The following is a 13436-nucleotide window of genomic DNA, read 5'->3' as shown; positions in this document are numbered from 1 at the left end:
GTTACATGTGACTTTTTTTTATCCGACTGTGCTAGTAGTCCAATTGCAATCCATGTGAACGCGTCACATGATCCTTCAGAAATCATTCTATGATGCCGAGTTGCAGCTTGAGAAAAATTTCTTATCAATTTTGAAAACCGTTGTGTAGCATAATATTTTTGTGAAAACCTTGATTCTTTGATGAATAGACTTGAAATAGAATATTTTGTATCAGTGTAAACGCCTTGCACCAGAAACAGACCCATAGAATTAAATAAAAATGTATATATAAAATATTTTAATAATAAAACATTTTATATATTAAAACATTTCAAATATTCGTTCTTTCCTTTAAGGCCATATTGAGGTTTCTTTCACCAGAAACGGGTTTCTCTTAGATTAATCTTTTCTTCTGAAAGTATGATTTCATGGGTGTACATATCAAATATACTTTTGTTTGTTTTTTTCCTGATATGATTCATTTGAATGTGTCTGAGGGTGTAAGAGACCACGTAAAATCTAATTACCATGAATCTTTTCCCGCTTTTTCCAGAGGGTGAAGACAACTTCGACCAAGACGTAGAGGATGACCTCCTCTCCTCTCCACCCTCGTCTTCTGCGCCCAAACTGCCCGCACCGGCACCGTCGGAGCCACGTCCTGCCATGCCTCCACCCTCCATCCTCCCTACGCACATCTCCATACAACACAAACCCACCACCCCACCCTCTGCTCCACCCAGCCAACCCCAGCCAGCGGTGGTCACCCCTCAAGCCATCGCCCCTGCACCGCCTTCCCACATCATCTCCCCTCCTCAGCCAACAGTCATCACCCACGCCTCCGTTTCCCATGCGTCCGTCATCCAGGCCGTCAATCACGTCCTCCCAGCTGGGCCTAAACATCTGGCGCACATTGCGCCCTCTAGTGCCGGCCAGCCAATCGGACACATCACCGTGCATCCCGTGGCACACCTCCCTGCAGCCATTTACCCTCAGTCGGTGGCCGTCTCACAACCGGCGATGGTGGGGCACATCACGCACACGTTGGCGCACCACCCGCACACTCACGCCCAAGTTAACGGCACACCGGTCACGGGCCAGCAGGCCGCCATGGTGGGGAAACCCACGGCCGTGGTCGCTCACCATCACACTGGGCTGGTGGGCCAGACGGTGCTCAATCCAGTGACTATGGTAACTGTTCCTCCTTTTCCCGTCAGCACGCTAAAGCTGGCCTGAGAGAAAAGAGACGGTGCGCAAAAAGACTTCAATGAAAGGAGGTCTCACAAAGCGAGAGCAAGATAGACGGCGATCTAGTCACTAAAAGAACGACTAGTTCCCAGTCAGAAATTCACTACTGTTGCTCACACACGCCGGGACCTTGTCAGGATCGGAGCGTGTCCTCTTCTACGTGTAGAAGGGGCTTGCGTGTCTTTTGCCATGCAGCGTTGGAATGAAATACATGTAATGCACTTGCTTAACTAAATTCGAAGACATTGGGTGTCTGTCTTTAGTAATGTGAGAGTGGAGTGCTAAAACAAATCAGTTCCTCCTCCTCTTTTCCTCTTATCCTTTCTGTATGCAAATTCTCACGCTTTACATTCATTCACCAAAAGATTCCACAATGTTAATCAAAAATGAGTGCTTAAAGGTCAATACTGGAAGCATGAGGAGAAAAAAAATAATGTTTACTGTGTAACCATATTTTAGGGGCTTTTAAAACTCTTCAAACGGGGCTTTTGAATACAAAAAAGGTACAGTCAGACTTCAGAAAAATCCGAATCCTCAAAGCGTCTGTATGAGCAAATGCAAGTGCCTAAGCCTCAATTCAAGCCCATTGGCGCCACCTGCTGCCTACGCAACATTGCTGAATATGAAGCGCACGCGCACAAGACTGCCATGACCGTTGACCTTACAGTCACACACACATCTGTTGGCGCACACGAAACACAGTCTTAAAAGGGTCATAATAAGTAAACTCAACATACAATTCAACATCTAAGAAAGACCTATGTATTTAAAAGTACAAGCATTTATAACTTCCAGCAAGTGCTCAGATATTTAACACAATAACAATACTTGATTAACGTTTCAAACTCTTAAAATGTTACGTACTGCGTGTTAAAGCGCGTCGAGATGTCGAGCATTTCCGTCTGTTAAAATCAGCAGCATTACCAGTGTGCTCGTGCTCGTAGCAGCAACACGTTGAAAAGCGTCAAATGAAGTTTTAGAATACGTTAACGTAAACCAACCGCGCGCACGTTCGTAGATGGCTTCTAATGCGCGCGCACTTGTCCACTGTGGACAAGTGCCAATGTGTCCATTCTACGCTCATCGCCGCACAGCCCTTTTCATTTATTTGCGTGATTGAGTAAATTGTCGTGAAGTAGGCGCTTGTTTACAAGCATTATAGGAGGTTAAAACATGCCGTTTTCTGTTTCAAACAACCACATCAGGACAAAAAGCCCCTTTACCAATAGAATCCATTGTTGAACCTGCACAAAGTAGCCATCTTACAGTTTCCCCGTGTATACTCGACGGTTTGCTGTCGATGGTTAGCTAGGCCTACACCACGTTGTTGCTTTATACTGTCACTTTCAAACGGAACACTGTGATTCCTGCTCTTAACATCCTCTTCCTGCTGCAAACGCCCCAAATCCGAGGCTTGGGTTTTCTGTTCCTTTTTCTTTTTGGGGGATGTGAAGATGAAATGATACAATCTGTGCTTCACACTCAGTTAAAAACAAACAAACAAAAAAATAGCCTAACCTTTGTGAAATTTTATTAGTGTGTTTTTGTTTTTCTTTTCTTTATATATGTGTATGGATGTATGTATACATGTGAGGTATATGCACGCATTCACATATATGTGTATGTATTTTAGGATTATACTGATGCCTGGTTTTGCATGTAGATTGCAGTTTTTGTTTGTTTGTTTGTTTAAATTTTAATCCCTCCCCTTATTCCATTTTTGGGACCATGTTTCATACTGTATGATGTGGACGGGACCGTTAGACCTCATTCTACATTGATATTATATATAAATATATGAAAAACTGTGCATTTTTCCCTATGGAGAAAGTTTAAGTTATATATCGCCTGTACATTTTGGGCTGCATTAAGATCGAATTGTCCACCATGTTTAACTAAATAGTAATAAAACTTATTAAAAAATATGCTAGATTACTACAAAAAACATAATGACGATTCATAATAAATCTTATGACATTTACAAGTCAAGTTGTACTGGTCTTATTTCTTGTGTACCACAATAATTGTTCATATTTACATTATAAAATGTATATCTTGTCAGCTAAATGAATTATTTAAATGCATCCCATACTTTTTCGGATGATTCTGAAGGCTAATTTAGGACATGTTCCTTCAAACACCTACATTCACATGACATTGGTTTTACAGTTAATGTATTCACTGCAGTTTCCTTTGACATCTCTAACTGTATTTCAATCATAAACACATTTACATTAATGGATAAGTCTGTCTTAATGTCCATGACGCATCTGTTCCTGAATCCTTTCCAGAACTTCCTGCATCCGCCGCAACTGCAGAAGAAAAAGGGGGGACAAAAATAAAAAAGATTAATTGATTGAATTATATTGCCGTCAATTTAAAGTTTAAACGGAAGGAAAGACTTAAACATTGGCTGTGTTGAAATATACTAATCCTATGGTTGCGGTATGTAGTATGCATACAGTACAGACTGTCAAAACGCATTAAACAAAATTCAAATTGAAAAGCATTTATTTCATATTTGTACTTGAAACGAGTATCAATGCATAATACCTATTCTTTGACTTAGTATTTTTAAATAGCAGATCCATCCAGTGAATGGTCTAGTTAAAAACAAAGAAACCAGTATTACCTCCTCATCTTTCTCCCAAATAAGGCGCTCAGTGTCACTGTCCACAGGCACCAAAGGCACAGGAAGTTCTGAGGCGCTGTCTCTCAGCCGGTTACACAGACTGGATGAACACAACCAATGAAACTCAGTGAGATGAAGCACTGGTAATGATCAAGAACACACCATTCATTTGGACTGCAAAGTACAGTGATCATGTGATGTCAGCTTATCCTCTGACCTGCGTTTCCTCTCTCTGACCACCATGCGGGTCATATTCTGGATGCACTGAGCGCGGTAATTCTCGTAATGCATTTCTTGCGTCACGTCCTTCAGGTCTTGCATGTGTGAGCGCACCAACATGTTCCTCAGCTTCAGGAAGTCGGAGTGCTCTGGGTTTTCCACTACAAGAGTCAAGTCAAATCCTATTTGTATAGCACCTTTCATAAACACAGTTACAAAAATCATGATGTTAATGGTAATAATATCTTTATGCCTTATAGCAGTGGTTCCCAAACTGGGGTACATGAGGTGACAGAGGGGGTATGTGGACAAAATGATGAGTTTTGCAGTTTATTTAATTTTACCCCACCTTAAAATAAGATTAAAACCGAGCATGAATTTCTAATTGGCAAAATGCTCCCTCTAGTGTAAAAATACGAAAATGGTAGTGCCGTAAATAGTCAAATACATGACATCAAATTACAACATTATGGATGAATTTGTATGCAGGTAAAGTAGAAAAAGGCCGATAATTTATTTAGATTTTGCGGCATAGTACATACTGCTTAACATGAGTACTTTACTTACCCAGGTAAGAGCATTTAGTAAAGCTTACTATTGCATAAATGATTTGCAGGGACATTTAATTAATTTGTCAATCTATATAAAAAATAAAATATGTATTCAACACTATTATGCTAGAGTCCGAGTACCTTCCACCACGCCCCAGGGGTACTGACGGCCTCTGAAGCGCCTGCCTTGGCTTTCAACTTGGATGTTACTGCCAATTACCGCAAAAGGAATGCTGTCCTGTAACAAAGGAGGAAATACACATTTGAATTTAGTCAGTGTTCTGGTGAATTTGATGCACATATGGAGCTGGGTAGGGTCACCTTCAGTTCCTGGTGCTGAAGTTTGAACTCCTCATCCTCATCTGAATCACACTCAGGAAACTGGTAGATGTTGATATCGAGACTCTCGATCTCCTCACGAATCTAGAGAGAAAACAAACATACAGGCATAACATTATGACCTTATAATGTGTTGGTCCCCCTTTTGCTGCCAAAACAGCCCTGACTCATTGAGGCATGGACTCCACTAGACCCCTGAAGGTGTGCTGTGGTATCTGGCACCAAGATGTTAGCAGCAGATCCTTTAAGTCCTGTAAGTTGCAAGGTGGGGCCTCCATGGATCGGACTAGTTTGTTCAGCACATCCCACAGATGCTCGATTGGATTGAGATCTGGGGAATTTGGAGGCCAAATGAACACCTCAAACTTGTGCTCTTCAAACCATTTCTGAACCATTTTTGCTTTGTGGCAGGGCGCATTATCTGCTGAGAGAGGCCACAGCCACCAGGGAATACCGTTTCCATGAAAGGGTGTACATGGTCTGCAACAATGCTTAGGTAGGTGGTACGTGTCAAAGTAACATTAACATGGATGGCAGGACCCAAGGGTTCCCAGCAGAACATTGCCCAAAGCCTCAGCCGGCTTGCCTTCTTCCCATAATGCATCCTGGTGCCATGCGTTCCCCAGGTAAGTGACACACACGCACCCGGCCATCCATGTGATGTAAAAGAAAATGTAATTCATCAGACCTTCTTCTGAATGTCACCTTCTTCCATTGCTCCGTGGTCCTGGTCTGATGCTCACGTGCCCACTGTTGGCACTTTCGGCGGTGGACAGGGGTCAGCATGGGCACCCTGACTGGTCTGCGGCTATGCAGCCCCATACGCAACAAACTGCGATGCACTGTGTATTCTGACACCTTTCAATCAGAACCAGCATTACCTTCTTGAGCAATCTGAGCTACAGTAACTCGTCTGTTTGATCGGACCACAGCCTTCGTTCCCCACGTGCATCAATGAGCCTTGGCCGCCCATGACCCTATCGCCGGTTCTCCACTGTTCCTTCCTTGGGCCACTTTTAAAAATACTGACCACTGCAGACCAGGAACAACCCACAAAGGCTGCAGTTTTGAAGATGCTCTGACCCAGTCATCTAGCCATCACAATTTGGCCGTTGTCAAACTCGCTCAAATCCTTACGCTTGCCCATTTTCCTGCTTCTAACACATCAACTTTGAGGACAAAATGTTCACTTGCTGCCTAATATATCCCACCCACTAACAGGGGCCATGATGAAGAGATAATCAGTGTTCTTCACTTCACCTGTCATAAGACCTGTCACGGTCATAATGTTAAGCCTGATCGGTGTATATACACACACCGTTACTTGCCGAGACGTGTCTGTGTATATGTGTTGCTTTGCTGGTCCTCAATGTTACTCAAAGTTTACTCAAAGATTCCTTATTAATTTCAATACATTTAAAGTATGCCCCCTCTGTATGGATAGAACATTGTTACATTAAGGCCAGGACAGGACAGGATGTTTGGTCACCCTAACTGTAGTGCTTGAAGAGAGTGTTTGGTACTGTTTGTTTTGGGTGGGTTTACACTCGGTTCGCTTGGTTCATTTTAGTCCTGGTCCGTTCAGCGTTCACATTGGCATTTAACACCGAACCTAAAGGCACAGGGATATGTTCACAACCTGATTAGTCGGCTTTTATTACGTATATTTCACGACAGAACTTACCGAACATCCAAAACAATGCTAAATGCGCTCGTATGTGCGTAGCCTACATATGATGATATTTTGACCAGCTGAGAACTCCTGAAGAGTTTATAAAATGTGTAAAGTAGTCAAAACAGCAGCAGGAATCACTCCTAGTCACACACACAACTGAAAATCTGCTGCGAGGAGACCTGGTTTTGATGTCGGTACAAAACTATGATGGGCAATATCGATACTATGACAAGACAAAACAGGTATGCTTGAGCATTCTGCCCGTTTTAGGGTCGCATCTTGTGACATGTCCTGTTTTTGGTTCATTTAGATGTCTTTGGTTTGTGATGCATTGATATTTAATTCGAAACCCGTCTTTTCAGCGGTCTCGATCCACCTGTTTGGTGCGCACCAGGGTTCAGATGGCACTTCTTCAAATGATCCGCACTAACAGAGCAATCGCACCAGGGTTCGTTTTAATCCAACCAAACCTGCCAAGTGTGAACACACCCCTACACTGCTGGCCGGACTGCCTGTTGTGTGCAATCTCTTTGCTTTTTGTATATTACTGTAAATAGATTTTCCACACTAGGAAAGCTGTAGGGGGTGTGTCCCATTTCTTTTGTAAATACTGTGTTATAGCCACATTCAGGTGTTATTTTTATTTTTGAATTTTCAAAATGATTTATATTAGAATTATGACAAAACATTGTGTTTTATATTTCTATGTGCTTATTTCTATTGGATCGCAATATTGGTTTGTCAATGTGAGTATGCTGTACAAAGGAAAGAAGAAAATAAATAGAATGAAATTTTTCAAAGAACAATTACTGGATGCTTCTACATATTGTTTGCTCTTGTTTTCGTTAGTCATGGTGTAGGGTAGTAAATGGTATTTTTATTTTATTCTTTGGTAGGGAATTTAGTTGTTCCTGCTAGGAGCTTGCTTGGTTTGTTGTTTGGGCATTTGCTCACCCCTAAAGTTGTGCTTTCACTTGTGGTCCTCACTCTAGACAAGCTTGTAACAATACGCACTAGCTAGGATTTTTATACATTGTGCATACAGACCTTCATTTTCATTTTTCTGACTTCCGCTGGATTGAGACTGTCTGCTTTGGCAAGCACAGGCACTATGTTGACCTTCTCATGTAACGTCTTCATAAACTCCACATCCATCGGCCTGAGACTGCGACAAGAGGGGGAAAAAAACAGTCACACTCATGATCCCTGAGGTTTCCAGGAGAAAATGTAGTAAAAACTCCAGATTTCTATTATTATAAATTTTATTGTGATTTATATAAAATTGTTATTGTGAACAGGTTGACCGTTAAAGTTTCTACAATATGTGATGCTGATATCTGGAAAACTGCAAAAAAAAAGAACAAAAAAAAGAGGAAAATGACAATAGTAAACATTTATTTCTCAGATCATCTGAAAATACTAAATGCCAGCCATTTAAATCACCCCTGGGTTTGTTTCCCCTATAATGACGTAATGAATCATAGTACGACGCATCGTTGGAGAAATTAAAAACTTTATCGCACATCAATGGTTTGAACCATCTTGGTTCAACAGAATAGAAATGATATGTTTTTTATTACATTATATTACTTTTTATTTATATTACTCCATTCTTTACAGATGTTTGCTTCAATCGGGGGTTCTCCCTTACGTCACACGGGGTACTACATTTATTTATTTAGCATATGCTTTTATCCAAAGCGACTTACAAATGAGTAAGTTTGTACTCCCCCCCCCTTAAGTCCCCAGTATGGGTAGGTTTAGGATTAGGCGTGACCGGCACGGAATAAAAGATTTTTAAAAAAAGTTAAATTGCGACCCATTTTATTTTATTAGAACTGCGAGAAACTCGGATTTGAAAAAAGACACAATTGAGAGACAAACTTGCAACTGATTAAAAAAAAAATAATAATTGTGAGATCTCAGTTACCTTTTTTACTTTTTATACCATGGCAGAAAACAAGCTTCCATAAAATAACACGAGAAGTGCTAGTAGTACAAAGTTTCAAACATTGTCCAGTAAAGCTAGAACAAGGAAGGTTATATAAGGGCACGTTTGACAACGTTGTCAAATGTGTGTGAAAAACGCAAAGCAATCCCCGTTTAAAAATGACTAAAAACGCTGTATTCTGCTGCCAGGCCAGTAGTTGACATCCCTTTGTAAGGAAACACAACGTGCCTATAGACTAACTGCGTAATATACACGATGCCACCTTTTTCACAAATTCGCAAATTTTGTTGTTTACACGGAGACGATAAAAGTGTAATTTTAAAACCTTGCACTTTGAATCCTGTTTTTCCAGGATCCCGTTTGAATCCCGTTTTCCTGTTTGCGTTTTAAGGCCCCCCAAATGCCTGTTGTGTAAATTAATGCCCAAAACACAAAGAGTTTTCAGTTTTTAGTTGAAAATGGTGTCGTATAAACGGCCCCTAAGAAATAGAGAATATGTAGTGTACTTTAGTGTTAGTGGAAGCACATTTGCACAAGCACAGTTTTCTTTAAAAACAGCACTTTCATTCTCTTGGCCGACCAGTCTTTCACACTTGTGGTCAAACCATTCATCACTACTTGTGAATAACAAGCACTTTAACTTGTTTTGTCAGGGCGTGTTACCCGTGGCCAAACGGTGAGATGAAGTAGAGGCAGCAGTGCACGCGGTTGTCCTGAATGTTCTTACGGTTGAGGCCGCTTTCGTCACGAAAGTACTGCTCAAACTGCTGGTCAATGTAGTCCACAACTGCCCTCCAGCTATTACAGTGAACATTAAATGGATATTAAAAAGCTGAAAATGAGCAAATGTATTTGATATAGTCACTTCGTATCAACAAAGTCACAAAAACAAGTCACGAGTAACATTATGATAGTCATAGAAACATTTATTCTGAGAGAAATGACTAATAATGCATTCCTACCACTCTGTGTTGTTGACAGCATCCCCGAATCCTGGCGTATCCACGATGGTGAGTCTCAACTTGACTCCTTTCTCCTCTATAGCCACAGTGTGTTTTGTGATCTCCACTGTCTGCGAGATCCGTTCTGCAAATGGATCAGTGACACAAAAAAAAGTTTCAAATGGATTTGAAAATGTATATACCATTTTCAGGAACATTTTTAGATAACTTTAAAAATGTCATGTGGTGGGACCATCAAGTATGCATTTTCCTTACAACTTGAATACATGTTAATGTGTACAAATCTTTTTCAAAATGTTTTCAAATGTATTTTTCAAAGTAAATCAAATATTACATTTTTGGTGGGTATACCATATGACAACCTTGCCTAGTCATAAGCCTATTTGACACATACAGTATTTACTGGTTTTTAAATTACGTACAAGATTCACACATACAAGATAACCGGTATGAGCATGAGCATGTACAAGGTCAGAGCGCACTGATGTAAGAAGTTTGCTGTGGGCCAATCATAAAGCTCTTTCGGACCCGTTTGCGCTCAAGACCCTGCCTTCTTTTCCATTTGTCATCGCTGCTGCTCTTCAGTTATTGTGTATTATAGTAACTGCAATACTGTATGTTTTTAAGAGTAAAACGGTGTGTGATCATTCCCTAAATGCCTGTCACTCAGATGTAAAAAAAAAAAAAGTAACTAAAATTAAACTAAATCTTGTCACCTTGTTAAATTGTGTTTAACGGTATTTTGGTACTGATGTGTGAATGGTATCTTAGCGGTAAAAAGACGGAACGCCATTTCTTGTATGAAGAGCATATTTGTGTTTTTACCAAAAAAGTAGTTCTGATCATTGTATTAAATTACCGGGATTGCTGAGTGGGCTATAGTCTAATTATCTGATATTTTAAGAGACCATATGACTTTTAATTAATCTACAAGTTTTTCAAATATGTATAATATTTTATTAATTAAGAAATTAAAAATATGCTTGATGGTGTATTTACGTCATTGTATTTATAAAATGTATTATATATAAATTATTAGATTTTGCAAACAAAAAATGAGAATAAAAACCATAATACTTATATAAGTGTAAGTAACAACAAAGGTTATTTTACAGAAGAATATTGCTTTCAGTATCATATACTACTATAATTTTTGTTAGTATCTTGAATTCGATTTCTATATTTTCAGTTTTCATTTTTATTATAAGTAGTTTTTATAATTTGGTTTGTATTTTTGCATTTTTGTAAATGACTATACAGTTTGTATTACGTTTTATTTTTACTATTATTTTAGTACTTCAACTTAAACTAAATGAAAATGAGAAGTGTTGCCTTTAAGTGTTTTTATATTTTATTTTAGTTGAATGAATACATATTTCAGTTTATGTTAGTTCAAGTATTGAAAATGTTTTTATGTTTTAGTTCATGATAATATCTCTGACTCTTACCTTCAGCATTGAGCATCTTCCTGTCTTTGTAAAGGTCTGTGAGGAAGAGACTGTTGACTAGTGTAGATTTCCCTAAACCGGACTCCCCTGGAAGAAATCAAAAGAAAGTTTTAAAGCACATCAAATATAACCAGTTTTGGGGAAAGTTACTTTGAAAAGTAATGAATTACAATATTGCGTTACTCACTTAAAAAGTAACTAATTGCGTTACCTAGTTACTTTTTAAGAAAAGTAATGTGTCACATTACTTTTGCGTTACTTTTTTCACCTGGGCTGGGATTGTTGTTGTTTTTTATAACAAAAAAAAAGTTCCATTCGAGCAAATGTAAAGACCCTTTCACACCAAAAGTGAAATGATAAGCCTCAGGCTGAAGGAAATGCAAATTTACATGTACAGTAGAGGGCGGCCATTCTGGATGACAGAAGAATAAGATGCAGGAGAAAAACCAATAAAAACTAAAAAACTAAAGTAATTTTTGCTTATGGTTTAACTGAATCATCAATGGCCAGCAGCAAGTACATTGGTCAATAAAGTGAGATAAAATGCATACAAATATTAGTTTTATTTAACATATTTAATTATTGGAGGTTTGCATAGTATTCTGAATTTTTCATTTCACTGATTTGATTCATTTTGAGGAATACTGAATCTGTTTTTGTGCATGCGAGTACAATAACCATCATGTTTACACACACTGGGCCTCAGTCATGAAACGTTCATAAATATATGAGCAAATTCTGAGTAATTTGCGCGTAAAATGGACCTTTACGAGAACTCTCCTCCAGATTCACAAACGCTTCGTATACCAAAATAGTTAAATGTGTGTATATTAATGAATTCCAAACATTCGTAAATGGGACGCGCGTGCACGCTCATTCATAATTAGCATAATCCCCACCCATGAGTTACAACTGCAAATGACGTGTGCAGGAACGCTGTGGAATCTTCTGGAATTCTTTCTCAGGTTTGGCTCCAGTATATTGCATAAATGCTAAAGAGACTAATTAGCCATATGCCTATCAATAAATATTCAATTATCATGTGTCCATCAAAGCATTTTTAGCCAGCTAAAAATGCCTGGTGCTCTTCTGAAAATGGCCAGCTGGTGGCGCTTGAAGGGCTTTGCAAGGGCAGCGTTTTTCCATCTCAGATACTTTGATTGCTATGAATATGATACAGAATATCCATGGCAGTAATGTGTTACTAGTATCTCATTTTGAAGAATTTAACTGAATATAAAAAATGCAGTAAAAAGTAGTATTAACTTCTCCATTATGTTCAGTCAGTGTACAAGTGGGATGATTGGTTGGTGTAGTTTTTGTCTCGCCCCTCCTCCACTGTGATTGGACGGCCGGGTAAAAAGTGACAATGACGAGCGCTGCCTATTACCCAACATTGAACAGTAAAAAAGACAAGGCAAATCAACTCTTGAAATATTATTATGGTACATAGTGCATCAAAATGCAATGTCATCAGTTTGCCTAAATTAGAACACAGAACGTTCAAATGTTTTACGCACCATTTACACGTGGTAGGGAGCAGGTGTACATTTCTTTCGTACCTACTAACATTTTGAAAATACGAACATTTTCGTGAATCTGAAAATTGACATCGTAGCGGCTTTACGAACAATTTACACACAAATTCGTTCTGCTCGTGTTTCATGAATGAGGCCCAATGCCTCTGCACTTACGATTTTTCTCAACATGGGGACAAGAGAGCTGTCAGTCAATACAAACTAATTTGAAAAAGTAACTCAGATATTTTGTTGTAAATTTTAAAAGTAATGTGTTACTTTACTAGTTACTTGAAAAAGTAATCTGTTTACAAGTTACTTGTAATGAGTTACCCCCAACACTGAATATAACTTTTACTTTGGCTACCTGTCTTTGACATCTGATGACCTCACCTGCCACCATAAGAGTAAAGGCGAACCCCTTTTTCACAGATTTCCTGTGCACTTGGTTAGGCAGCGTCGCAAAGCCAACATACTCCTTATCTTGATCCTAAAAAAAAAAAAGAGCAAAAAAAAAATTCTCAGATGGTGATTTGATTTCAAAATAAGTGAACTTGGATTTTTTTAAGTTTGGAGCAAGCAATATAATAGCCCGAGTCAAAATTACACCACACAGAGCATTATCAATACCTCAGCTGAGTCATAGGGGTCAAATCTGCCCCAAGGACTTTTTGGGCGAGAGGGGCTCAGAGGAGAATCCAGAGAGCTCATGGAGCTGAGCGGGCCACGGCGAAGTAACTCTGGCTCAGAGCCCAGGAGACTTCTGCTCATCGGTCGTGTGAAAGTGGGCGTCCCTGGGGTGTGAGGGTGGGTGCTGCCGTCAGGCTCCCTGTCCATCATGGGCACCTCATGTCCAGGGAAAGTGTGATCGGCTCTAGGGGGTAGGTCTCTCATGGTATAGGCCAGTTCAGCATCCTC

The 13436-nt window shown here is 39.6% G+C and overlaps 2 protein-coding genes across 3 annotated transcripts in view; one reads left to right on the top strand and one right to left on the bottom strand.

The window, feature by feature from the left end:
* Nucleotides 1-3234, top strand: part of mntb (MAX network transcriptional repressor b) — a 25338-nt gene extending 22104 nt beyond the window's left edge. For both annotated transcript variants that reach the window (XM_079835839.1, XM_079835838.1), the window contains one exon: nucleotides 533-3234. In XM_079835839.1, the coding sequence (XP_079691965.1) occupies nucleotides 533-1212 (680 nt within the window). In that variant the 3' untranslated portion in view covers nucleotides 1213-3234. The remainder of the gene's footprint in view (nucleotides 1-532) is intronic.
* septin4a (septin 4a) lies at nucleotides 2740-13436 on the bottom strand. The gene is made up of 11 exons (XM_079835840.1): nucleotides 13149-13436; nucleotides 12912-13008; nucleotides 11002-11088; nucleotides 9554-9677; nucleotides 9255-9389; nucleotides 7688-7805; nucleotides 4948-5049; nucleotides 4768-4864; nucleotides 4074-4236; nucleotides 3857-3956; nucleotides 2740-3536 (listed from the first exon to the last, which is right to left on the bottom strand). The coding sequence occupies exons 1-11, from the start codon at nucleotides 13410-13412 to the stop codon at nucleotides 3477-3479; spliced, it is 1347 nt and encodes a 448-aa protein (XP_079691966.1). The 5' UTR covers nucleotides 13413-13436; the 3' UTR covers nucleotides 2740-3476.

Source organism: Gobio gobio (assembly GCF_949357685.1).
Source record: "Gobio gobio genome assembly, chromosome: 14".
NCBI lineage: Eukaryota > Metazoa > Chordata > Actinopteri > Cypriniformes > Gobionidae > Gobio > Gobio gobio.
Note: the sequence above shows the minus strand (reverse complement) of the source record. Positions and strands in the feature narration are given on the sequence as shown.